General features: G+C 37.5%; 1 protein-coding gene across 4 annotated transcripts; it reads right to left on the reverse strand.

Annotated features, from left to right (window-relative positions):
- Positions 1–15,540: 15,540 nt before the first annotated feature.
- LOC145767388 (uncharacterized) lies at positions 15,541–26,631 on the reverse strand. 4 transcript variants are annotated; one of them, XR_014288774.1, is made up of 9 exons: positions 25,849–26,631; positions 21,373–21,531; positions 20,990–21,052; positions 20,585–20,680; positions 20,104–20,172; positions 17,829–18,091; positions 17,434–17,588; positions 15,870–16,011; positions 15,541–15,705 (listed from the first exon to the last, which is right to left on the reverse strand). XR_014288774.1 is itself a non-coding variant. In XM_082579198.1 (7 exons), exons 1-7 carry the CDS (start codon positions 26,501–26,503, stop codon positions 17,433–17,435), a joined length of 1,461 nt encoding a protein of 486 aa, XP_082435324.1. In that variant the 5' UTR covers positions 26,504–26,631; the 3' UTR covers positions 17,202–17,432. The 4 variants fall into 4 exon arrangements, 1 of the variants encoding a protein (XP_082435324.1); XR_014288773.1 differs by having other exon boundaries at positions 17,429–17,588; XR_014288775.1 differs by lacking the exon at positions 21,373–21,531 and having other exon boundaries at positions 17,429–17,588.
- Positions 26,632–27,965: the final 1,334 nt, after the last annotated feature.

Genomic DNA, 27,965 nt, shown 5'->3' on the forward strand with positions numbered 1-27,965 from the left:
TAAAGGAATTGCCATCAGAGGTTAAAACAGCCATTTCAGTCGTCAGATGGTAAAGTACCGGGCCCCCATCTGGGTACCGGGCCCACTTCAGCTTTCTGGTGGTAAAATAGCTACTTCAGCCACCAAACAGTAAAATAAGAATTTAGTCTAGTATAGTGATTTCCCTAACCACGAATATTTTCCGAAACACGAATTTCAAAATAAACAGGCTAATATTTGTTCAAACTCAAAAACTGAAATAGCACAGGTAAGAAGATTGCTATTCCTATTTTTGCACTAAAAATTAGATCAAAACCGCTTTTCAGATTGCAGCAATCAGCAAATGTTTGACCTAGGCCCAAACACCTTTCCCGAATGAAATTGAAAACTTTCTGATTGTCTGCTATAAATTTTCTTCTGGTGAGCCTAGAATGACCAGTGAAACATCAATGGAATTGAGAAGTAATACTCTAGCGCCATGTGACAAATAAAAGTTCAAAAAAGCAACCGCTAGATGGAGATGGTAAGTTTTGCGGTCCAAGAAATTTTAAGATTTGGCAAGATTTGTTAAATGACCATGCTTAAATGACATCCATAAAAGTTTGTACACAACCTTTATATTTATAACTTTGTCGATGAAGGGGGCCCGACAATAATTTGGTACCGGGCCCAAGAAATCCTGTCAACGGCCCTGTAGCAGGCTATGATTGTAGTCTCACACAAGCAATAGGCTACAACTTTATAGAACGGTCATGGTCATTTACACTTCGGAGATATCGGTAATGTCTTCCGCACGGACAAGAAGGGAAGGGAGGTTGATACAGTGCGGACATTGAGCGTACAAAGGATGGCATTTAAGAAGACGCCTTTTTGGAAAGCCTCTTAGTTGTGGAATCTTTTGGTTGACAATCCTTAGAAGTTTTATGTGTAAATATCGGCTTCTAAGATTCGGAAAGTGTCGTCTCGAAGCAACTTATCGAAGGTTATACCAATATACACTACAGACTCCTCCGCCGTTTTATACCAATTATCAAGAATAAACTCCCATGGATTTTATCTGTTGAGTTTTGGTCGCTTCTCTCACTATATTAGGGCTTGAGAACTGGGATCCCGGTTTTGAGAAATTCCCAGAGATAAGTGGTTTTTAGATTGTCTATTTCTCTGTTTTCTAAAGCAAAATTCCCGTATTTTTAAGCAAATAAGCAGCATGAGGACAATCAAATCCAGCTGGTTCACAGCGATCAAAACGGTGATAGATTTTCTGAAAGGCTTCAAGCAAATATGTTTAGACATAAGACGTGCTGTTTGTATTTTCACATTGTTGACTTACTTAGTAGATTAGTAGGCTATGTAGGCTATCACTACCAATACAACCAAAGGCTGCGGTGTAGCCCAGTTTCCACATTGTACTACTGTATTTACTGCGTAGGCCATTCTGGTCTACATAATTCACTGATAGATTAAAGACAATACGCAGTTGAACAAAACTGCATTTACTTCTTTTCACCACCTTGACGCTGAGCACCAAAAAGAATAGCTTCTACATTTTGACCCGATCGAGAGTGCAAACTCAATCTCCCTAAATAAAAACGGGCGTTCTACGCAGGTAGCCAACTAAGATAACTGTTCTCAAGCATCTCGTTTTTTTTCCCATGATCATGGAATTTTTTGTAAATCAGAAATTCGGAGATCCTACTTACTGTGTGTCGCACTGGCAACCTTGTTAATTTTCTATCAACCTATTTATTTTTCCCTGAGCTCATCACAATGTTTTTGCCACTTTCATCTATTGCCTAACTCTGTTATGTTGCAAATTATAGCAACTGGTAGAGGTTGACTATGCGATAGTCAAAAGAATATCATATAGACCAAACAGATTTAAGGTTTTTAGTTACTTTTCATGAATATGATTGTACATGGACTTTTAGTTCTTTTCCGTGTTGTTTAGACAACGCCAACTCGTCTATATTGGACTGCACGTTCGAAGGAGAGAATGATTTGCCGACGCATTGTCTTTGGCGCCCTTCCACAATTCCTGGAGCCCCGGAAGAGGACTGCAGTATTTTTGCCTTCTGGACATGCACCAACACACCCACAGGGAATGATAGGGGAACAAGTGGTGCAACTGCTTCCCATTTGGAAGGTGACTATCCAGGAGTGTTGGTTTTGCAACACGAAATGTTACATCATTATGATTTTGTTAATGGCGTTATGACAAAATGTTGAAACATTATTTTTAAATTCTAACTTGTTGATAGTTTAATAAATAGATTTCTACCTTATAGTATTATCACGGTTTAAAGTCAGTAACGTAACCAAAATCGAAGATTCGAAAAGTGATGTGACGTGTGTGACGTCACGATAATTGGATTTGTAATAATCATTCATCATATTTATGTTACGTTGATTCAATTTCCGTGACGTCAGACACTTGAAAATAAGGAGTTGATGTTGACAATACACACCCATCTGGCTATCGTAAGATTAAAAAAAAACTATTTTTTAGTTAAACATATAGAAGTGGTATTTTTTAGACTGAAATTGTCACTTGGTTACTTTTGATGAACTCAGGTCCGGGATGGACAACAATGATTGAAATTTTAGTTGTTGCTGCTTAGGTGAAAAACAACAAACAAAACTAATATGAAATATTTGTATTTCATGATATCGTTCCGTACCAAATGCAATAATTCAAAAGATTCTTCTTGAATGAAAAATGGTCTAAATCTAACTCTCACCTGGAAATTAGAAGCCACTAACTGATCAGATGCCAACTTTTCAATAAATTCCAGAATTTTACATGCTTAGATTCATTGACTACGATATTGCTCATTAAGCCCGCAAAATACATTTGTTAACATGTTTTTATTTCACTTAGGACGAGGGTATGTATTAACCTTTCAAGCCTTCTCCACCGGAAATGGCAACCACATTCGAACTCCAGTACTGATTGCTAATTCCAGCTGTTCTTGCGGGATGTCGTTTTTATTTTTAGTCCGAGGCAGTTTCGTAAGTATTATGTTCAAGTTTGTGTGTTCACATTTTTAATATCAAAAAAAAGCAATTGCTTCCATAATATAAATAACAGAGATGATATAAGTAACATTCCATAATATAAGTCGTCATAGCACATGACTATTGACTAGGGAACTGTGTTTGGAAAGCTACCTAGTGCAATTCGCTATTATCACAGCGAACTCGCAGCATCGGGCTAAAACAGGTCGTTAATATCTACATCGTGAAGTAAGCAACGATCATGCTGCTAAAAACGAAACTCAATCTATTGCACAAGTAACAAAGGTCAAGGCAAAAATAAAAGCGTCAAAATATGTAAGTTAAACAGAGACAGAGACCCAAATAAGATGTCACAAGTACAAGGATTCATCACTAGGGCAACCAAAAGTCAATAAAGTCAAAATTTTTCTGCCTTGTTCAAAGTTCATAAAACGTCCACAAACTAAATTTCAGGCTGACACGAAGAGAAGTTTCAAAGTTATTAAGTAAAAAAAAAGTCAAAATTCATGGTTAGGTCAAAATTTTCTTTTAATGTAGTTTTTCTTCTCTCTATTGATATTTTATTAAAAGCTACACAGATACTGATTTTTTGTTGCAATTTTTGTTGCTATTCTGACGTAATAATCGATTTGTTGCAATTTCTGAGGTAATAATCTTGTTTCGCCCACTACTGACGATTGAATATTAGCCAACTACCCTGCTGTTGATCAGTTGGTTGCCAGGGTTAAAGCAGTGACCATTAAAAACAGGTCAAGAAGAGCTAGTTTTACTTCCATTGGCCAACCTCCACAGCCAAATGTAACTAGATGGGTTACTTGGTTGAAAGCCGCTTACTATTATTCAAGAAGTCTGCCAGAAGTAAGGAATATTGTGGAAGACTTCCATGATGGTGGTGTCTTGATGCGGCGTGCTTAAGATGCTGTAAAAGCTCCCAATTTAGCTACTCACCTTGTAGAAATAGAGGAGCAGTACAGCGCACTGTTCGATTCAATTCAGAAGATGGAAGACAGCCGATACACCATTCAAGAAGCTTACCAGAAAATGAGGTCCCTTAACTTTGGTGTTGATGACTGCCGAATTGGAAAATATATTCAAGCAAGAATCTCAAGGAATGACATCAAGTGCATTGTGAAAATGGGACGAGATGATATTTCACTACATTTTTATAGCCTACTGAGGAACTCCCAAGCAACTTCTGTAGCCTATTTCTCTATTTTAGGAAAAATTTTGGCGAGAGACAGGAACTTCAAAAGCGATAATGTGAAACATTAGTTGATGTTGAAGTATAATAGTGCAAAACCCTCTCAGTAATTTTGGGATATTTAAAGACACTCCATATTTATCTTTTGCAGTTTTTCGAGTGACTTTCTTTATACCTGTTCGCTGTTCGATAGATGTGGTGTCCTTGAGTCTTCCACATTTTTCTCATATTTCATTAAAAAAGAAAATATCCTTACCTAACGGTTTGATTTCTAATATGCTTTGTATTTCGCATTTGGGTTGCAAACGCAGAAAGCTATTGGTCAAAATTAGGTCAAAATTTGTAAATTATAAAGTCAAAATTTCAAGTTTTTAGGTCAAAAAATTGGTTGCCCTAGGAAGATTGCAATACACTATGAGTCAGCTTAAATTAGTGTTTGCAAAGCTGGTAGTGGCGTTGATTCCAACCGGTCTCCATAACCAAAATCTTGGTTGTTAATCTTTCTCTAATGTTCGTGTCAAGATTCTTCTGCGTCGAGACAAAACTTCGCTGCATTGGCATGAGCCTGGTCAGACAGACAAGTTTTAGCACGACCACGACACGTTTACAAAAGGCTACTATTTTTAATGGCTGAAACAATAACCAAAAAAAGAACGTTTTTGTGTTATTTGTTTATTTTTGGTAAGCAATGTTGTCTGTCAGATTTCTTTCAACAACTATGCCTTTACGCGACTAATTTTATTATTTAGTGCGTTTTAAAGTTTACAATCACCTGTTTTGTTTCAGTCTCCCAGGCTACAAGTCAACATTCTTCTTGGAGACGATCCGGGAGTTGATGATGTTGCAGACGACGATCGTCCAGTGTTGCCCCAGTGGTCGGTTTTCGGTCACCAAGGAGAAAATTGGACTGTAGCCGACATTTTGCTGAATCTTCCTGCTATGGAGCCTTTCCAAGTGGAAATTAGAGCAAGAGACCTAACAACCTTACGAGGAGAAATGAATCTTGACGATATCTTTTTTAGAGGATGTGGTAAGAAAACTTTTTATCAAATCTTTACAAAAAAAACATTTTTCAGCAGCTTTTCAATGAATTATTATGGCAGTAGATACTGAGATTAAATTTCAGAACGAACTCTGTGTGAAATTCAAAATAATAGTGTTGTGCAATCTTTTTCTTCGCTTGTGTGTTCAATCAACTTCGATGACAAAACTATTCTCCTAGCAGCTAATATATCTAAACATTTTTAAAGGATTGTTATTAAAGTAAGCGTTCATGGATTGTCTGTGCAATTTAAATAAACTACTATGTTACACAGTAGCTTTGACAGGGGGTCCAGGAGGTAATTTTGGACCAAGGACCAAAATGATTTCAGGGGTGCGTAACCTTTCAAAAGGGCCCGAAAACTTGAAGAAATCACCGCGTATTCTTTGGATACAGGGCTGAGATGTGACTTGATTTTGGGCTTAAAGATCTCATTTGTACCAGTCCACAATTATTCTCTAACTGCCTTGAGGTTACATGCTTGCATGAGTGTTTAAAAAAGCAAACGTTTACTATCAATGGAATAAGTTCCACAACTTTTTATGGTGCTTCATTTTACGTGTTGATTATGCTTGCATGATACATACTATTCTCACGCCAGATGAAACGATATTTTCTCTTTCACCTCGAAATTATATTGGGATAGCTGGTGCGTCATTTTTAATCATGTCATTGTTTAGATTTCAGCTTCTATTCGTAAATAAACAATCAAGACAGCCACAATACCCCAAGTCAATCGATAAGACATTGGCTGAATGCGGATGGTGCTCCTGTTGGGTCAGTGAGCACAGGATTGAGTTTTGAATATTGAAAACCATGTAGTAAGCTTACCTCATACGTGCAATATCTGCTGTCACTGTGCTGTTATTTGTTCGATGCTCCGAAGCAAATCAAGAAAGAACTTGTGCCAAAAGAAAGATAAAAAAAAATATTGCTACGGCAAAACGAAATGATGACGTTCGCCCTTTGTTTGGAAATGGCTAACGAATCTGAATCAGGCTTTACAGTAGAATATGGTTGGTTTTGGCTGAGGCCTACCCCTACATGAGTACGAAAATAACTGATGAGGCCTATCTGGGCGGTGAAGCCTCTGTTTCAGGATGGACTTGAAAGCTTACAAGAATGACTTTCATATGGAAATACTGTACGTCAGTGACGTTGTGTTTCCAAACTAATTGCAGATTTCATTCGACATGCAGCTTTCACCTTACCTGGAGAGATTTCCTTCAGCAATGCAAGAGTAAATATGCACATCGACATGAAATGTTTGAATATTACTTCACAATGTACAGTAGATGTCGACGACTTGTTTTAGCCTGATGCTGCGTGTTCGCTGTGGTAATAACGAATTGCACTAGCTTTCGGGACACGGTTTCCCAGTCATGTGCTATGACGAATGGTGTTAAAGTCAGTGAGTCGTTGTTTTATGCGGCTCTTTTGCTTGACGTGAGGCTGCATTCAATAGAACTCAACCGACAGCATTCAAGACAGCAGGAGGGGGAGAGACGGAGAGTAAAATGTTATTTTTATTTGTTGTCAATTTGAAGTTGTACAAGTAGCAGATCATTGAAAACCGCACCCTCATTTTAAGTTATTTTTATGCAAAATGAACATTGTAGGGGAGAGTGGGGTTAGTTGGAAGGCGGGGTTAGTTGAAAAATTATCATTTTTTTAACTCTCGATAACTTTTTTAAATATTTACTGCCACCATGTGAAGTAGTTTATAAAAGCACATAATCCATGTTAGTTTCGATTTGTTGAGTCAAGGTATACCTGTTTGGCTGACAATTTTCTATTTTCTTACTTTCGAAGTAAAATTTTTGGCGTATTAAAAACCATCTTATGCGTCGATATCGTTAAAGATAGGCAGAAGTTTTTTTGGTGTGTGTTAGCTGTAGATGTTCAACAACACTAAGACATAATCAAATTTTAGTCCAATGCGCCATGCTTGAATATTTTAGGAAAATAGTTTGTCATATGCTAATGGGGCTAGTTGGAAAATAGTGGGTGGGGTTAGTTGGAAAATGGTTTGATAACGGTATGACTATGTAGTACGATACGAGTATATCGTCGTGGTATGATAATAAGTAGTATAAGCTCCAATGTATTTGTTTTAAGCAGACATATATTGTAAAATTTTAATTTGAATAACTTGGAAAGTGTTATAAACACGGCATCACAAGTTTTAATAATGCGTTTATTAAAAAATGGTTTTACGATGATTAGGTGTAGAATTCATTGCATTTTGATTTTAAAGCAGGTAAACATATTTACTTACAACCCCATGTAAATGTTTGTTGGTTGAAAAAAGAGTATCCAGTTCATTAGTGGGCATTAAACTGACGTTTTTCAACTAACCCCAGGCATGGGGTTAGTTGAAAAATCAATTGTATGTTTATTTATTTTAAAATTGCATTAAAAGTTAAATTGACTGAATACTTATTTTTGGTTGTATGATAGAGGACACCATAGATGATAATTTAAGCCACTTTACGTTGTCAGGTTATGCACCAATTGTTTTAAATTTCACTTTAAAAAAAAATCTTTCCGACTAGCCCCACTCTCCCCTATTTACGTAAAATTATCAATAATGAAAAAAGCAGTTTTATCATAATTGCAATGATGTTTACATGCTGAATTGATCAGTGGATATGGCAAAAGGTAGGGCTGTTGAAAACAAAAGTGTTTCGAAATATTTGGTTTCGTTTCAACACAAATTTTCCAAGTTTCTAAGTGAAGAATTTAGTGTTGTTTCAAAATAAAATTAATTCTGTTCCGTTGTCAATTCAAAACGAAACTAATTACCATAAAATCTGCAGAAAGTGCAGTAATTTACAATTTAGAGTGAGTGGCTTTAAGCCACTCTCTTGAAAAAATTCCCGATTAATTGCTCAGACTTGCATTGGTTTAAATCAGGGGTCACCAAACTATTTTCTCTGAGGGCCGGATTCCTGCAAGATTAACAGCTGCGGGCCGGATGCAAATTGCGAGAAGATATACAACTATTTAGAATCTCCATTGACTTGAATTGAGCACAATAAATAACAAAGTCAGCGGTGGAATAGCAAAGTTGTGATGAAAAGCGAAAGGTTGCTGGAAAAGTTATCTCCTGCTGTGATACACTACAGAGCATCGTGCTCTTGAAAAAACATTACATCTTTCCAAATTTGGGCTAGGCTGTCCCCATTTGTGGTGGCCTAATGATAAAAACAGAATACCAACATGTAGCCTAGGCTGCCTGGTGGAAACATGTACAAATTCAACATACAACAACGAAGTATAAGAACTAACAATTGTAACAAAAAAACTTTTTCACTTTTTTCCCTTAACAGTTGTAGTGCAGCGGCTATTTCGGCAGCACGTGGCGGGCCGGATGAAATCAGTTCGCGGGCCGGTTCTGGCCCGCGGGCCGTAGTTTGGTGACTTCTGGTTTAAATCTAAAGAAAAATTCTGTTTTAAACAGCCCTATAAAATGTCAATTTCTTTTGCACTTGAATTGTGGTAAAAAGTTGTATCTTTTCTGAATCAATTTCGTATTCAAACAAGGTTTTATTAGTTTTCTGTAACCTTTAAATGTATTTTGAAAGATCATAAATATTCACCCTAGCTTCTACTTTACGTTTTTCATTCTTTCATAGCAATTTTGTGATGTTATCCATGTGAATTGCAGTTACTTTATACAATCTTAGCACTTGTTTCATTGTTTCGTAATAAAGGTGAAATAAAAGCGCAATACGTTCTTATAATTTAGCTTTCATATGACCCTGTAATTTTATCTGCATTTATTCCCACGTTTCGTCATACATCGCGACTGACTTCTTCAAGGAACTAGATTAGATGATTAACTAGGCTATACTTCTAGTGCAAACGTTCTCAATTTGTTTTTAGAGTAAGGTACACCAAAGAATTTCAGAATCAACCGTGGTACATTGACGTAATACGTCAATGCTTTTTAAAAATATTGTTTTCACTTAGCTTACCTTTTGATCGAAGCTGCTACGTTAAGCAAACTATAGTCGTGTAACAATATTTCACGTTGATTTTGTAAATCTCCAGATCATACAAATATTTCCTTTTCTTGTATTTTCAGTAATTTTCCGATAAATCTTTTTCTATGAAGTTTTGTGGAGTCGCAATTAACGAAATTACTGGTTTTATTGATTTCTTGAAAACTTTATGAAGATAAGTTACAGCAAAACGATGATGACGTTATATTTTTATGACGTAAAAATTATAAAACTTTGCTTACTTTATTTTTTAATCTTTCTCACTAGAATTTAGCCAAGTCGCATTTTTAATAAAACCATTTGGTTTTTTAATTAAAAATTAAATTACGTTATGCATGAGCTCTTAACGAGGCTTCGGTGCCCAACCAACCATGACTAGATGCCGGTAAGTGCACGGATTTTGTCTCGCCGTAATGTTAGACACTGATGACAGTGTGATGACACAATGAGTTGAAACGCCATATCCGGTCATGCCCTGGCCTAGAACCATGATAGTGATGCGGCAGCAAATACGCCCGAGTTAATAGTTCACTTGTCAGTTGTGACGTAAGTTTTTCCATGACTTGGAGGTGATTCAGTTCAGTTTGTTTATATTTCTGACCATCACAACGAAAAAAACAATATATGCCAAACATAGCAGTGGTCTAGAAAAAGGAAGAAGCGACAAAACGAGTACGTTTTAACGTGCATGATAGTAAAGCAGGACAATCAGTTTGAAATGTGGCACGGTCGCTACACCTTAATAGAATTGTTTGAAATTAAAAAAAAGAGAGAACCGGTAATTTCAAACACGACCTCACTGGCTGCTCAAAATAAAAACATTTTATTTCGTGGTTAACTTCCTTTTTTGGATTGGTGTTAAAAAATAGAATCTTGTTTTATTGCAAGTTAAATTAGAAATAATACGATTTTAAAATTATTCGATCTGACGAGTAGCCTACAGGGCACAAAAGTAACTTATTTTGAAATGTTTTGTGCAGAGTCAATTTTTTTTTTCTATTTTCAACAAAATTCTCAGCGACATTTTCTTTCCTGGGACCAAAAGATTGCCGAATATAAAAGGTGTGCGAAGACAAAACCAACAATAGATATTATGGTAGCCACTTTAACAAGTCGAAATTCTGCCACTGAAATTGATTAGAATGCAACTGCCAACCAATCAGAACATGTTATAAGAGGCTACCGTCCAATTGTGATCCTTCTCGCACTCATCCAGAGAGTTAATGCTTGTTTTGAACTTTATTTGGTAATTACAGAAGAAAAAGAGCAATAGCACTAGTGGGAATCGAACCCGCGTCAATGAAATGACTACTTTCTAGCCCTAACCCCTAAGCCAACCAGCTGACAAAAAATCCATCACTTAATTTGTTTTCTATTATCTTCTTTTCGCCATTTTTTACGTCACTTAAACCGTAGCTTGTGATTGGTTGGCGGTTTCATTCTAATCAATATCAGTGGCAGAATTTCGACTTGTTAAAGTGGCTACCGGATATTATGTTGTAATCGGTCTTCTGAGCAGAGTTGCCACAGGTAATCCTGCAGATATTCGGTAATCCAACATAACTTATTAGTAGCCTACTGTTGCAATAAGAAAATGAATTGAAACCATCAGAACAAAAAGGGAATGACCGGTCTGACGCCCAAAAACTAAACCATTTAAAATGTAGAGCAGAACAGCAGAACGCTGATATAAAGAAAACTTAAATTGATAGCCATGCCAAAGCATGCTATAGTATGCTGATATAGCCTAGGCTACTATTACATAGGTTGATTATAAGAGGCATGTAACAAACTAACGACGTAGACTGATGCAAAACTATGTAACCTATACCAGAGGCGGCGTCGGCCAAAAATGAGTGGGGTGAAACAAAACTATTTCGAGGTTTTGTTTGTTTATCTTTATCCTGCATTGCGGGAAAGCGGACTTGAGCGCTATGCATCGGTGTACGCCTTCCGACGTACACCTGACCCACGCTGCAGTTGACGGCAATGACTGTTTCCGGTTGTTTACTCTACTTATGACTTAAATTTGGTACTACCCATTACTCGAAATCGATCACTGGGTAGAGGCAATTATCGTAAAGTTTCTTGCCCAGAGAAACAACAGCAAGTGCGGGGGGCTGGAGTCGAACATGCAGGCTCTCGACTGCGAGCCCAACGCGCTAACCACTCGGCCATATAGGCCTACTACCCTAAAGTATGGTCTTTTAATGTAGGGGCGACCTTCTAAATTAATTTCAGACACTAAAATTACCAATTCCGATGTGATCATGGCGATCTGATCGTCTTGAATATGATTTGATTCATTGCAGCTCGGTTGTAAAGTTTATTGAAAAATAAACAAAAGAAATTGCAAGGGGGCAAAAGCTTGTTTTCCATTGAGAGCACTCTGAATTATGAACAATAGAATAGATAAAACGGAAATGATCCGTTTTATAAAGTACGAAAGTACAGTATCAAAAATTACCAAAATCTTGGTGACATATCAAAATTCCGTTTTCGCTGGTTATAATCAGTGTTTTAAAGCGTTTTATGGGGCCAAAGGCTCCCATACATTTCCTCTGTGGTCCATAGAATTGCCGACTATACGATCTTAATTGATGCTAGCAAGCATGTCGTTATTTCATGTCCTGGAGCTGCTGCAATGATAGGCGGCCTCATAAAAACTTATTGGGTGGCCCCTTAAACAGAATTTTAAAAAGCTTCGCTATTACCCAATAAGTTAATACCCATTATAGTCATAGGTTAAGAATCACTGCATTAGAGTTTTATTTTGCGCTCGCAGGTCAGTCTAAAAGCTTCCACCAAGTTTTGAAGATCAGTGTTATCGGCAATGTCTCGCACACTGCGGATCTGCACCAGATGTTCAAGTCTTTGTGATGACATGGCAGCTCGCAGATAATTGTTTATTATCTTAACTTTGCTCTGACTTTGCTGTGAATACGTTCACAAGATGCCACAGTCACGGACAAAGTAGCAACAATAGCAATAATTTGAAACAAATCGCTGTACAAATGATTAAGATCGCTTTGTTCAAACAATTTCAAAAGTGAAGGCAACCACGGGGTCTTGGTCAATGATCAATCCATTTTGGTGCTTTTCAAATTCTAGTATCCACTTTTGACAATTAGCTGACCTCAAAAAAAAAGATATTGCTGCCCAACCTAATTTTCATCGAAATTATAGAATTTGGCTAAATATTCAACTTTAGGAAAATTTGACGGAGACATGTGCGTGGGATAAAATGCAGCTGCATTTGACATTAATTCACAGGCTTGATCACAGGCTCATTCTGTCAAGAAAGCAGTGGCGTATCCTGGTTGGTTGAGCAAGGGAAGCAATAAAACTCGTGGGGGAATAGAGCGTGCCGAAGGCACGTGTTTTCTAAGGGGGTCCGGGGGCATGCTCCCCCGGAAAAATTTTGCAAAATTACACTCAAATAATGAATTATACTGCTTTCTGGAAACACTTTTAGGGTAATTTTTGTATGAAATTTATTAGCAGATAAACAGCTATTAACTTATTAAAGGTAGCTCTTACACACGAACGGGCAAAGGGCAAAAATGCGACTATAATTAGAGAACACCAAAAACTCAGCTACAAAGTCAAGTCTAGCTTAGACCTCACATATCCTGTCTTATTCCAAAGTCTATCCAGCCAGGATAACAGTGTAAAGCCAACATTTGGCTCAAACTTTTGCTTACAAGGCCGATATTATAACCATAACAGTGCCCTAGATTTTCTCATCACGTAGCTCACTGGCACAACATCCAACAGAGTAGAGTTGCCAGACTATGAAAAAGTCTTAAAGCCAAAATAATACAAAGAAAAGGCCAAAACAAGGAAAATATTAGACAAAAAAGGCCAAATGGATATATTTACCTGTTTCTATCAAAAATAATAAAATTTACATATATATTTTATAACTTGTAGTGGATTTTAATAAATTGTAGCAAAAATAATTCTGAAAGTAGCCCAAAAAATAGCAAGTTAGCCTATAAAAGTAGCGGATGAGTTTTGATCCGCCACATTACGAGCATTAAACAAGTATGGAACATGTATTGAACAATGGTGAATATGGTTTCATCTGGTAAGGTTACAATATTAGAGAAATATTGATTATTATGCATTTTGAAAAGTTATTTAAAAAAAAACTAATTCGCGGAATTTGGCTAATCTGGCAACTCCGCGACTGGAAGCAATTTTTAAATCGCTTCCAGCGATTAGTTAAAAGAAACGTAAATTGCGAAAACTTTGCTCTGCTTTTTTCCTTTCTTTCAAACTTGTTTCTTCTTATTGCAAAAACGAGAGCAACGGATGCAATACGAATCTTCGCTTCCGTTGGCTTCCAACTTTTTTAAAATTAAAACCGATTTCAAAATCATACGGGGGGCATGAGTTAAAAACCGTTCTAAATGGCATTTAGGTAAAGAAATTACGAAATCGTTTTACTGAAAAATATCACCTTCTCTTTTTTCAATTTTGACAAGGGAAGCAATGCTTCCCTTGCTTCCATTGAGGATACGCCCCTGCAAGAAAGGGATAAAAAAATCTCTTCTTAACTTTTCTACAATGGATTCAGATTCACTCCATGGAAGACTTTTGCAACCTGTCAATAATGTTTGACCATCTCGGAAATGGCTTGGTAGGCAGCGGCATCGCTTAGCCGACGTGGTGGTTTCACTGGTAATTTGATTTCGATCCGCAATGATGAATTTATGACGCTGTCACTAGGCCCCCCTAACCCCTCGCATACACCCCCCCCCCAAGTTTTATCATCGGATCTTGACGAATTACAAAATTGACTCAAAATAGGAGTGGGGTGGACATGTCCACCCCGTGGTGCCGCTACTGGCCTATACGTAGACCACATCATCAATGACTGTACCATCTCCAAGCCAGTAGGCTACCTAACAGAATGGAAGGTCTGCGCTTCATGGATGATGAAACCAAAGACTGGCTGCTCTCCAGTAGCATTTGGTTTTTACTGCATTGTAGCGCCCGAGCACTTTCTCTGACGTCACGTAGAGCCCGTCCTACTGACCGCTGTGTATGGGCGGGCAGCGAAATTTTTTTTCCCACGAGATTTCTGTCTCATTGATTCTAGTCACTCTAAAAGTAAGATTTCCGAAAGTGTTTTGAGAGATTGGATGATTCAGATTGCGAAATAACTATTTGCCAATGAAATTCTGCAATGATAATAAAATATAAGCTTTCTCTAACCCTACTTTTTTTGAAAAGCTCCTGTGCATCGCAAAAATTAATTTAAAGAAAAAAAAAAGTTTGACTTCGACGGGCGTCGAACCCTCGTTCTCACGAAACACTAGGCAGGGGATGAAACCACTGAACCAACCGTGCCAACGAGAAAAAGTTGCATTCACACGGTTTTAATACAAACTTTTACCAAAATATGCAAATGAGACAGAAATCTCGTGGGAAAAAAATTTCGCGGGCGGCGAGCATGCTATAATCAGCAGCGTCCGCCACATAGCCTAGCTCGTTTAGCAACACCATAAAATTACTTACCTGGCAACATTGTAAACAAACTAATTTACTGCATTGTAGCTCGTCTGACAGCACCCTAAAATTAGTTAATCTGGCAACATTGTAAACAAATTAATTTGCTGCATTGTAGCTCGTCTGGCAACACCATAAAATTATTTACCTGGCAACATTGTAAACAAATTAATAGATTTGAGTTTTGGAACAGCGTGATTCATCTCGACAACTGCTTGTCGCGTCTCTGACTTGCGTTTTTTTTTTAAATTTAAAAAAATTAAATATTCAACCTGGCAACATCTTAAAATTACTTAACTTGGCAACCCTGCATACAAATTTAGGTCTCACCACTATCCGCGTCCCTGACTTGATTTCTTTGTTGAAGAGCTTCGACTGGTTTTGTCCCAAACAGAGGCGACTAACTTTGTAAACATTATTTTCAAAGTTACCATTATCTTTTGATTGATTGAATCTTTATCCTCGGACTGGGAAAGCTTCTTGCAGAGCCAAATCCTGGCAGTTTCGCATACTTGTAAAGGCTTTGAATCACTGACGCAGGCCCGGTCACCGAGATTGACAGAGTGAAGTTTCCGATTGTTGAAGTCTTGTTGCCGGGGAATTATTCTATCCATTATATGCCGCTGAATGGAGAGCAGTCCTTAACGTGCGTTGCTCAAGCGCACACCCCGAGAGTCGAACCAGCGCCGCTTGATCTTCAAGCTTCTTCGTTCCAGAAGTCACGTGCTAACCAACTGAGCTATCGGGGTGGACAACACTGACAAATAATATTATGAACATTTTTGTTGTTATGACGTCACGTGATGTAAACAAATAGTTTGCTGTTTATCAAATAAACAAAATCGCTAGATAGCATAATTTTATTATAAAACAAATAAAAACATCTTTCAATCATCTCGATCTTGGTGCGTGACGTAATCGATGCGAACCGCGATCCTCAACTTCTGTAAAAGACAAAGCGAATAATTAAATTAAAAAAAGTTTCCACACTGGGAATACTTTACATCCCTTCAATTGTTTACCGTGTTTATTGATGGAAGTTGTTAAATCAATGTAAGGTTGACACAATTAATTATTATAACGTTGATACAACGTAAACAACTCTCACTTTATTGTCCAATTGATCCAGTGCTTCCTTCCACTTGGATGTTTCCTCCATGTTCGGATATCTCAACCCCCCATCACAAATTTGATTTCCTTTTTTCCTCGCGCTTTTACAAAGTAAGCAGCAAAGATTTTGCTCTCCAGGTCTAAATATATAAATTGGATTAAAGAAAAACTTAGGCCTGGAGAATAGCAAATTTTAGTCAAATTTAGAAAGGAATTTAATTGTGGTCATTTCAGTCCTAAAATTTTCGAAATCGATAAAGAATTTGCAAAGACAGAACAATTCAAAGAAACCCATATCAAGAATCCAAGTCTGCGGTTGCCGCATGTAACAAACAAGCAATTGACTCGCCAGCCTCAGCTTTGAAAGAATAGGGATGAGGAAAGTAAATTATTATCCAGTGAAGCAATTGAAGTACAGTACGGTAGAAAATTTATCAAACAACCATTAGTAAGCCATGTGGATTAATTGTTTTACATTCTATTGTGTAACATCTTGTTTGCTGCCCATTATCAAATCGGTTCAAAGTTTGTCCTAAATTTTTTTGTTTTAAATTCATTTGTTTTTTAAACTTTTCTGGATTAGTGTGTGTTGTATCGGTATAGGCCTAAATCAATTTAATTAAACCAGCGCAAGAGTTTTTAATAATAATTTACTTAGTTTTTGACATAAAAATTGAACGTTGGCCAGCAATCAAGACTAGTCAGTTTTTAAGCAGGGCTGCCAGACAAGTCTGGATCAATCGCACTTAGCCTAAATCGACAAAAATGCTTTTTTTTTCTTGCTTTTATTTCAATGCGAAGTGTTTGATTTATTTAATTGAATTTAAATTTTGTTGCTTTATGTCAGTGGAAAAGTGACAAAAATTGTCATAAATTGTTATTTTGGGCTCAAACTTTGTAAGGATACGTCGTCTGGATTTGATTTTTGTTAAATTTCGTCTGAAGAAAACATTATTGACCTATTGTGTTATTCGGTTACACTCAATTATTTCTCATTTACATTCTATTCAATTTGTTTGTCAAATTATATGGTCACATTGCGCTAGTTTCATGCAGCCTAACAGGTACCACTGAGAGTCACTCAGCCATTTCTTTTATGACAGAACAATAGGCCTAGGCTATACCTTTTTTTTTAAATTGTGATTATTTTTGTATTGTAATACTGTTACTGAAAATGTTTTTACTCGTAGCCTTGAACTATTTATTGGCTTGAACTTTTCTTGGTTGCACTGAAGTTTAAACGCCCTTGCTACAAGAGTTTATTAATTTCAAAAGTTTTTCCTATTTTTAATCACCCGGAATAAAGTTTATATTTGAATAAAACCACAGGACTTTACTTAAGGATCGCAGCAGCACATGATTTTTTTTTTCTTTCATTAATATTACTGAACATCAGCCTATCTTGTTTCAACGTAATTTGCCGATGCTTGACATTTGTCACATTAAGAACTGGGAAGCAGCTGACTCGATGACTGATATAGTCTTTCGCTGCTTCCTGTCTGTTGTGGTATTTAGATAGCTATGGTACTATTTTATTCGTATTGTTTATAATTGTACCGTACTATTGTCGCAACAGACGAAATAAAAGGTTTCTCTCTCTCTCCCCATCACCATCATCGAGGCAATTCCCAGTCACAATTTCCTCTTCAATTTTGAACAACACTTCGATGACGTCATCGACACACAGGCGGTTGCTTTGGAGATACATCAGAACAATCTAAACACAAATTAATTATGATTCAACAATTAACATAAATAATTTATTTGTGTTGTGACTTTTAGTTTATGTTTACAAGAATTGTTAGGAAATGTATAAAATTGGAAACTCGAACTTACTTTGTGAAACTTGTTAAAACTAAGATGTTAAAACAATGAATGCAACGTCGAATCAACGTAACAACTGACCATGAACATGAATCAATGTAAACGTTGGTTATAAAAGTTAAACATGACTTACGGATCCAGGCATTGATTTGATCGCTTCCTTCCAAGGACGGAATTGGTTGGAAGTCATTCTGCATTCGGACAGACGAAGGTATCGAATTCGCGCCGGCATTGACTTGAGGAATGACGTCACCGCATGGATGTCATTCTGAGTGTCGGATTCAAACACCCGTAACCTCCCTCCATCAAAATGACTTCCTGTCGTGACAATCACTTCCTCGTCGTTGCCTTCACGCAGGATCTTGGTGACGGCGATGATGGAGCGATCATTGTGACCTAATAATGCAGGAATAACATCAATCAATGTTAGCTCGGCTAACCAGGTTGTAGTCTATTTTTAGCATGGAAAACAATGGTTTTTCATGCTCAAAATAAGTTTCATTCGAACAGAACAATTTTTTTAAATTTCGTTTCATAAACATTGAATTCCATGTTTTTAAGAAAAAAATTTAACGTTCTCTCAGTTCAGTAGGCCATGGCCATTAGAAGGGCTGTAGGTTACTGAACTTTCTCTCTGGAGCAGCGTACTGTTAATAATTATGAGAGAAATCAATTGCTATTGATTGAAGAGCCGCCACTCTGCAATCGACAATCTGCCTTTACGGAGACGTAGACAAAAAGTTAGAAAATAGTTAGGCTATGTTGTAGAAAAATCTTTGTTACGCCGCTGAACCACTTCAATTTAACAAGGTCTTACTTAGGCTTGCCAGATTGGCTTTTTTACGGCCAAATTGCACAAATTTGGCTTTTTTTGAAGTCGTTTGGCCACAAAATTTGGGTTTGGCTTTATTTTGGCTTTTTTTTCATATTGGTTTGGCCGCAAATTATTTGTTTGGCTTTTTTTACATTTACTGTATTTTGTAAGATTGAAACAACAATGGCAACACGTGTCCTTTATTCTTTCACTGTGGATTGTGGAATTGCTATTTGTTAATGCGCATGTGCACTGTGCAGAGACTGCAGGGGCAGACTGACAGCGTGTGCAAGGATGAAGTCTTGCTCTTTTGGCGATGCTTGTTAATTTTTATAAAGTGACCATTTTGACAGGCTATTATTTAAAGTACCGTATTAATTATTATCTGTTCAAAAGTAGGCTACTGTAGCTGTTGATAATGTCAAAACGAAAGTGGAAGGCAATGTATGATAGCAGCAGGAAATATCTACCTGAATGGGAAAAGGAGTTTTCTTGGCTTAAAAAAGATGAACGCACAGGCAGGGCCGTAGCCAGACCGCAGAGCAAGGGGGCCAACTTTTTTTTAGGGGGGCCGAAAAAGCTCTGCAACGGGAAAGATGGGCAAAATCATTATAATTGTAGCTGTTGCTCGAAAATGTTGGGATTTTGCCAGGGGGGCGAATTTTTTTCAAGGGGGGGCAAGGCCCCCCTGGCCCCCGGCTGGCTACGGGCCTGCGCACAGGTGATGCTTTTTGCAAGTTATGCCAAGCAACCATTGTCCCAAAGAAAAGTAATTTTAATAACCATGAAAAGACAACGAAGCATAAACGTAAACTTCCAGTACAAGGTCAAAATTCTTTATTATTTGATACGCTTGCAGCTACTGCACTTGATTCTGAAAAAGCAAAAAGAAAGAAGATTGAGCTGAAACTAGCATTGTCTGTCGCATGCCACAGCTCTATTAATGCAATTGATCATTTCCAAGACATAATTGTTGCAAATGCAAAGGGTAGCATACTGCAACAGCTAAAATCATAACTAATTACCAGCTCCTGTTGCTTTTTTTTAATGAATTACAAACTGTTAGAACGCAACGTGAGATTACCTATCAAACTTGGTTTTTACAAGTGACTTGTTTGGTTGGTTTTTGGCCTTTTTTAGTTTAATGTTTGGCTTTTTTTTACAGTTTTATTGGCCTTTTTTGGCTTTTTTTATGAAGGTTTGGCTTTTTTTTCAATTTAAAATCTGGCAACCCTGTCGTCTTACTCGCTAAACAAATTGGGTTTTGTAGTCTGAATGTAACCTAGAGACCATATCTTTTTCCACTTTTGCTGTATACCTTACTTCTTGCGCTTTTATGCTTACAGTACGTATATCTGATAATTTGTTGTTTAAACCTCTGATTTCGAACCTGGCGAATTTTATTCACTTGGTAATTTTACAGTTTTTGATTGTTTTTAACTTGAAATCTAAACACTTTTTTAAAAAAGGAAACCAGCAAAAAAACAACGCAATATTGAGTTTCAGTTCCCTAAATACAGACTAGGCTTCTTCAAAGTTGGTAAACATCCTTAGCATGGAAAACTGTGTTGACCAGGTAAAAACATTTACTCACTTGCAGCAACTTCTCTAGTTTTCTTATACAGCTCTGAAATAAATATTTCCCGTTTTTGCAACTTTTCACCTGAAAAAAATCACACACTTATGAATATTACGGCTTGCCATCATCACCTTTGCGGACGTACAATCTAAGCATTGCCAAACAGCACATTAACTTATTAATAAACTACTAGGCCTATAAGCTTTGAAAATAATTTCTTTACTGAAACTTTGGTTTGTAATTTGTTTTAAACCTTTGACGTGCGGCACAGATCTCGGTTTCCCCAACATGTTTGCGAGAAACATGTAAAAATTTATGAGACTGCGGTTCCGAATTTACTATATTCCGGCTTCTCTGCTCAGCTCAATTAAACAAATAATCTTTTCAGCATTGGAATTGCAGAAACAAAGTAGCCTGTGTTTTAGGTTACTTTTTATACTGTACCTTCGTGTTGTTAAAGTCCTAATTCAACGCACAAAAGTAAAGTATATTTTACTTGGTGTAGATAGTCGGGCTTGCTTGACAGGTGGTTGGAGTGGTAAAGCATCAAATTCTTCTGGAGGTAACTGGATGGTTGTTGAGCTTGAAGAACCTATGAAAGTGCAAACATGTTTGCAATCGCGCCTTTGTCGGACAGCAGATTTTTAAAAGGGTATATTATTTAATGAATTAGTTGTGACTACAATAGGCCTACCGGGTTAAGTATGCATAAAAAATTAACTTATTATTATTGTTTGCATTAAAATTATGTGCAATTGCTTAGCCTCGTATACTTTGTGTTGGCCTAGCTTATAATTTAAACAATTTTTAGAAAAATGTTGGACTTAACAAAACATTAAGCAAATGTCGCAAAGTGGCACATAGTTGCAACAAGGATGATAACGCACAAGCTAGGCCTTACTTGGTCCAGAATGGGAAAATTGCTGAACTTGTGGTAAAGGTTTAGGAGTTCTTCCAGATGGTTCTGTAAAACCACAAATAGGGATAAATGTCACAGTGCTACTTTAGTGTCATATTTATCGCGATAAAGCAGATATTGTCTTAATTAAATATGTATGCAAATGTTGCAAAAATCACAAATTACGATAAAAGCTAATCTCGGAGTCAAATTATTGTTACTCTTGAACAAGCTCTAGAAGTAAAATTTGAGAATTGAGATTGCGGTAAAGATAAATTTTAAACATCTGAAAAGGTTTGTGGTCCATAACATGAGACTTGGTAAATTCAATAATGTATTCAACTTCCTTTGTTGCTTTACAACTAAATTACTTAAGTTATTTTTACTTGGAAATATTTTTTTCATCAAAGATGTTGATCTGCGCTGTAAACGTTGAGGTTTTGAGTCTTGTGAAGCTGAAGATGACGCATTCTGAGATAATGATTGAGGTCGATTTGAAGCGTTGGACGATATGTTTACTTGTTGAGATTCTTGATGAAGGGAATCTTCAGAAAGACATAAAAATAATGTACAGGCCAGGATACTCTTACATGAGGGCTGTTGGCTAGGGTGCATCATCTGCCCCCCATTTTTTTGTTTGGTTTTCTGCAGTGGATTAAAATGTTCCTTTTTATGATTGTTGAAGATGTGCAACTTTTCAGAAGAATTCATTAACATCTAGGGGTACCACAATTGGATTAAATTTTGTCATTTTTTGTTATTTTGGGGTAATTCCATGGCTACTGGTACAGTTGTTGAACCATATGCCGTAGATTTTTCATGAAATTTCATATGTAGAATCTCCGTAAAAATTCTAAGAAAAGTAATACCAATTTTATCAAAATTGGCCCACTACTTTTTGAGATATCGGCGATTGAAAATTGGCCCTTTTCGTGATCGCTCATGCGTAAAATTTAACTGCAAATTTTGTTTGACCTATTATGAAGGTGTTTCAAATGGTAACTTGAAAATTCCAATGCATATGAGTTATCCAAAGTAAGGAGATTCCGAAAAGATATATTGTTTGTTTGTTTTTATATCACTTAACAGCCCTCGAAATTAGCTTCCATCTACGACGGCAAAAACATTGCCGTCGCCAAATCAACAAACCTTGAATTGCGGCGGCAATTGCCGTATGCTTTAATCAAACGAAATTTCATGCACTTCATCGTGTCACACGGCGGTAGCCCAGAGTATTACGCAAGCTACTGTATTTTATGCGCTGACAATGCTCTTGTGAACTGTAAAAAGTTTGCAACCTTACAAATACTGGCTTAATTGTTACGCAAAAGTTACTGTTTCATCGAATAAATGGTTCTTTGGCAGTAAAGAAAAGTAATGCTTCCGGTGATATGGCATCGCGTTCATAAAAGGGCAGTTTTGCGTTTTCAAGTATTTCAGTGACGACGCGACAACCTCATCCTCCGATGATTCCGACTCTGACTAGTTCTTTATCCAACAGACTTTGTGTTGCTCGCAGTATCCTAATTGTGCCGAAAATATGTGAGTGTATACGTAAATCGAGGCAATCTTCTCGCAGAGAGCTATTGATTTGTTACCGGTACCTGATTAAGCAATTAACGTTATTTCATGATAATTCAACGTCGCTAGATGTCGAATTAATGTAAAACAAACGTAAATTTCTTATTGGGCATTGTTGTTACGCATTATAACCCACCGGCAAAATTAAATCAATTTGTGCTGACTTGAACGTTGAACCAACCCAAAATTAACTTACTTCCTCCCCCCCCGTGACTTATTTAACGTGAATCACCGTAACAGCGTGCGTATCGCGTTGTTCGCTTTATCGCTACTTTTGGTATTATTACATCACAACAAATCAAACAGTGTGGTCGTGATAGACTATTCGAATGTTTTTTTTCTCTTCTTGTTTTACATGTTTTGGTACAATTTTTTCGGTACAAATAAATTGTTTTGGTACAAATAAACGTTCACAGCAATTGCCGAAGCAATTTCAACTTTTGCCGTTTGTATTGACCTCGTCAACGTTTTTGCGAAGTAAAAATATCCTAATTTCGAAGACTGCGTGAGTGCTCACAGCAAGTAAAATAATCCGAGGTGAGGTCTTGGTGCGATGTTTCTGCTGATTAAACTCACGCTGCGAGTAAATCAAACAGGAAGAAATTTTGAACAATTTTTGTCCGAATTAAATGCTTATTTTGCGACGGCATTTTTATTGCCGTAGCAAAATGGCCATTATGACGTTTGCGGCGGCATTTACCACGGCAATTGCCGTGTGCCGCCGCTAATTTCGAGGACTGCACTATAGGCCACCAAGTGGCTAGTTTCACACTTGACTATTTGTGATCAGTCATGCATGACGAAACTTTGATCGCCTATAGCAAATAACACTCTGCTTGGATTTTTCTGCAACTTGGCTTAAATAAAAGGTAATTTTCTTGGCTTTCTAGCTTCCAAATATGAAATGGGATATTTAAGTAGAAATGAGGTAGTTTGCTGTAGTAAGTGTACCATGTATTTTTTAAAGTGAAGGAAGGATAGGTAGCACAGTTTAAACAACTGACTGAGGGGAGACGGTAAAACCAATTCCGTGACCGGTTACAACGTCCTATACAACGATTACAACGTTAATTGGAATTCTCATGAATTAGACAAACACAAACTGAATGGGTTCAGGAAGCTCCTCCCAAAACGCACCATTTCGGCCTTAATGTGCAAGATTTTGACAAACCAATCTTCATATCTGGTTGTCTCTTTTTAAACTCCTGATGCAACTCATTTAGTGTCACCAATACCTCAACCACGTCAACAAAGAGCTTTCCCTCAAGAGATTATTGATTCTGCGTTGAAGTTCCATGAAGATGATGAATTTAGTAGGTTACTACTAGGTCAAAAGGATAAAGTGTCTGTGGGCAAAAAATGCTATCATGACATGACATGGATGACAGTTGATAGAGCAGAAATTGTTACGATGATCACGAGGGTTTCAGATTTCATAGAAAGCTTGATTGAGAAGCTGGTCTAACTTCTTCCACATAGTTATGTGTCCAACTCCAAAGCACAATCAAAATATTACAATCCAGAAAAGAAAATTTGCAAGAAGGTGAAGTTTTGATTGCAATAAACTTTTCATAGAATTATTCCTTTCATGTGCAAAATGAAATCCAGGGCTTTCACTGGACACACACCCAAGCAACTAAGCATCTAGTGCTTTGCTATCACAAAAACACTGACTCCGACATGGTTGAACACTTATCCCTTTGCTTTCTATCAGACATAATGGTTCATGACGTACAAATGGTGTACTACATTCAAATTGCAAAGTTTAAACGTTTTGTCAAATTTATCTTGTGCTATGGCTGGTACTGGTTTTTAGCACCGTGCCAAACTGCCAAGTCAATGCACCAACAAACGACTTGCGCTTTATTGAAGTCCTACACCAATACAAAGAAGAAGACAAGCTAGTAGCAGAAGTAGCGCTCAAGTATTTCATGCTACACACATGGTACTTGTCTGGGGAACTTGCTCCCTTTGCCCTTTACAGCATCAAGACACTGCCAGCTGAGAAAGCAGCAATGGCAAGAGCAATACTAAAGAAAATGAAAAGTTTCAGACAGCCATTAAAAAGATTTGGAGAAGGTTTTGGAAAGCCAAGGTTGATTCCAGTGTTGCCAGCAACCAAGTTGGCTGATCTAATCAATGAAGATTCCTGGTTCCTTTTTGCTGCACTAAAGCTTGGCCAATGTACAAGTTTCATGGACGAAGATGTTCTTCAGTAAGACAAATGTCCTTGATATGCAGCTTGCTGCACAGTTGTAAGGCAGCTAAGAGTAATGAATGATGCAGCTGAACGGGGTGTCAAGCTTGGATGCGACTATCTTTCATTGGCAAAGTCTGAACAGAGATTCCAAACTGTTCTGCAGACTGTTGAAGGCAACTATCAGCAGTGCCGAATTTACGGAAGAAGGAAATAAACAACAATGTTCAATGGATACTGCATATTTAGTTGAACAGGAAACTGTGCCTTTTCAAACTGTGTTAATTCAATATTTATAAAGGCGCAGAATCAGCTGAGAAACACCGTACGCTATCTGCTGTCAGAAAACGAGAACGTCGCAAGGCCCGAGCCTCAAACAACCCTGGCCCTAGCCAACCATCCTTCCAATGTCCATCCTGCAGCAGAAGTTTCACCGCACAGATAGGCCTCATCAGCCATCTCCGCACTCATGTAGCCTACACTGACCAAAGTCAACACTAAAAAAAGAAAAAAGAAACTTGATCTCAGTCTCATTGGCCATCTTCGGAAACGAAGGGCGAACATCATCATCATCATCATCATCAATTCAATTCGGAAAATACAGAATTTTGCAAATTCGGCAAAACAAAGTGCATTTATTGGTGTTTTGTGATCAAAACAGTGAATGTTAAAGTTTAGATAAAGTTCAACGAATATTTTTTTTGCAATAAAATGAGCAAAAGGTGTGCAGTTTAGAGAGAAAAACCCTAACAGTGATTTAACGCTTTTGGACTAACGGTACATATATGTATGCCACAGACATGCCATCTGAAACTAGGGTTTTCGCATTTTTCGCTCGACGTCTATATGTCAAAAATTCATTCGCGATGTGGTACCCCTAGATCCAAATCATTTCGCATAAAACTTCACAGGTGTGTTTACTTTGACAAAAGGAACACTTTTGACAACTGCAGAACAAAATTTGAACGAAAAAGGGCAGATGATGCACCCTACTGTTGGCTTGTTATCAAACAAAACATCAACATTCCTTTCTTTTTACTGAAAATAGCTTTGAAAACAAATCAAAATATAAGCATAAATTTACCTTCGTTCATGAACGAATCCAAAAGGAGTCCAGCTGTGAATTCTACAACGGCAGACCAGTGGTCATCCAGCAAGTTATTTTGAACAAAAGATGTAAAATCTGGTAACGACATTTCACGACAGATGTATAAAGCACTGAAGTACTCTTGAAAGGTCTGGTGGCTAAAATATAACCGTTGCTGCCCTTCCAGGAGTGCATATTCTTTGTTTGCTCCTATTAGAGTAACGACAAGATCTTGAACTTTCTCACTGAAAAGACCTTCTTCTATAAGATCGTCTGTTGTGATTAATAGAGTTCCTCTTTTTGTTGCTTCGTACGCGATTTTGGAAAGTTTGATGACGATATCATCAGATGTGGAAAGGGCGTGTTCGGGTGTTTTCAGATTTAGCAATACAGTGTGAAGTATTCTTGTCATCGTGGCTACACCATCGGTTTGTGATAAACCAAGAGATGCCTTCACGTAGAGTTGCAGCATCAGAGGGTTGTAGCACATAGACATTAAATGGGGAGTTTTTACTGTAAGGTTGTTCCAAAGACTCTCAGATTGTTGTTGGTCGTTGACTAAGGCGTCAAATAACGATTTCACGTTTTCAGGAGTCAGATCATGAATAAGATAAGTGCGTTTGGGTCGACATCTTTGAGGAATTTTGATCATGGCGTATGGTCGAGAAGTGAATATCAAGTGACAGTTTTGAAGAAATTCTTTTAAACAAAGATTTGACAGAAGTTCCCAATAGTTAAGTGGAGTGTTATAGTTGGATTTTTTCACATTTTCTTCCAGGTTCCAACTCACCTGATCAAATCCATCTAAAATAATGAAGCAGTTTTCCGGATTGGCTATGATCCATTCAAAAACAGAATTCTTTTCTTCGTCGTTTAAATAGTTGCAATCCCCCAGTAGAAACTCTTTCAATGTCAATTGTTTGTCGCAGTCATTCATGGGCATAAAAATCTTCCTTAGGACGACAACATCTTCGGTGGTAGCAAGGTACCTTGCCAGGCGTTTTGATAAGGTTGTTTTTCCTGACCCAGCATATCCGATTACCGACACAAAACTATGCTCTTTGATATCAGAAACTAATTGATCGAATGTTACTGCTCGATCAGAGGAAATCAACTTAATTCCTTGACTTTTGGGATTGTACTTGTCGTCGTTAGGAATGAACCTTCCTTCGTAAATATCAACTTGAAGCATTTCAGGATAAATTTTTGGAAAGCCCTTTGAAGTAACTTTAAAGTTGGAAGAATCAACGTCATACTCGGATTGATAATGTTTGCGAGTTGCATTTTTCATTTCTTTGAGACCTTAAAAGCAAAAATATAAATATGTGTATGAGCTCCAGGAAGACTTTATACTAAGATCATCCCTCGCCACGACCGTGCTCAGGGGTGCTGCCGTTTTGTTGACGGCTATCTATTGCATGAGCGCCAGCGCAATTCAACAACAGCGCAATTGCTATAATTACACAGCTAATGCAATTAAACACAAAAAGTACAAACCTTCATCTCCAGATAGAACCCAACTTTGCTCCGGCAAACTATATATCGTTGCATGATACTGCCTCTTGTCAACCTGTTTGATCACTCGTTGATCAAAATGCTGATGATGATGGACATGATACTGCCGCTGGTCAACCTGGACCACTCCTTGATCAACATGCTGAAGGACAGTTGTATGGAACTGCCGGTTGTACTGGTAAGTCGGTTGTTGCTGTGCAGGTCCTGGAAAAAAAACGAAACATTAACACCGTCTTGATTACAATTTACGTTGCTTAGATATAAACTTTATCAATCGTTGTATTGTATGATATTGCTGAAACAAAAACTGGAGGATAATTACGTTCTGAGCTTATCCTGTTATCAAATGGAAGGTGAACATCATTTTGACAATTGCTATTTCTTCCCTTACTGTTGCTACCGGTACGTAATGAAAACGTCGCTGCTTCTTCTATCAAGTCTTTTAAACTTGGTTGATACTCCACAGATCGACACATTCTTATGCGACGGAGTTGTATATTAAAAAGTCCCATATGCTGCACTGGGTGGTACGCTGGGGGCACACAAGAAGATGGTCGGCTGTTTGAGGCTCGATTCCAAAGATGAAATGTAACTGGACC

This window comes from Aplidium turbinatum, chromosome 3 (assembly GCF_918807975.1).
Source record: "Aplidium turbinatum chromosome 3, kaAplTurb1.1, whole genome shotgun sequence".
NCBI classification, from domain to species: Eukaryota; Metazoa; Chordata; class Ascidiacea; order Aplousobranchia; family Polyclinidae; genus Aplidium; species Aplidium turbinatum.

Bases quoted from the DNA above. Each gene is read 5' to 3' on its own strand.
- LOC145767388 (XM_082579198.1), bottom strand. From the start codon at position 26,503: ATGATCAAAATTCCTCAAAGATGTCGACCCAAACGCACTTATCTTATT. The intron at 20,173-20,584 runs GTAAAATATACT...GATTTTTTTCAG, and splicing joins AGCCCGACTATCTACACCAA to GTGAAAAGTTGCAAAAACGG. The intron at 18,092-20,103 runs GTGAGTAAATGT...CTGCATTATTAG, and splicing joins AACTAGAGAAGTTGCTGCAA to GTCACAATGATCGCTCCATC.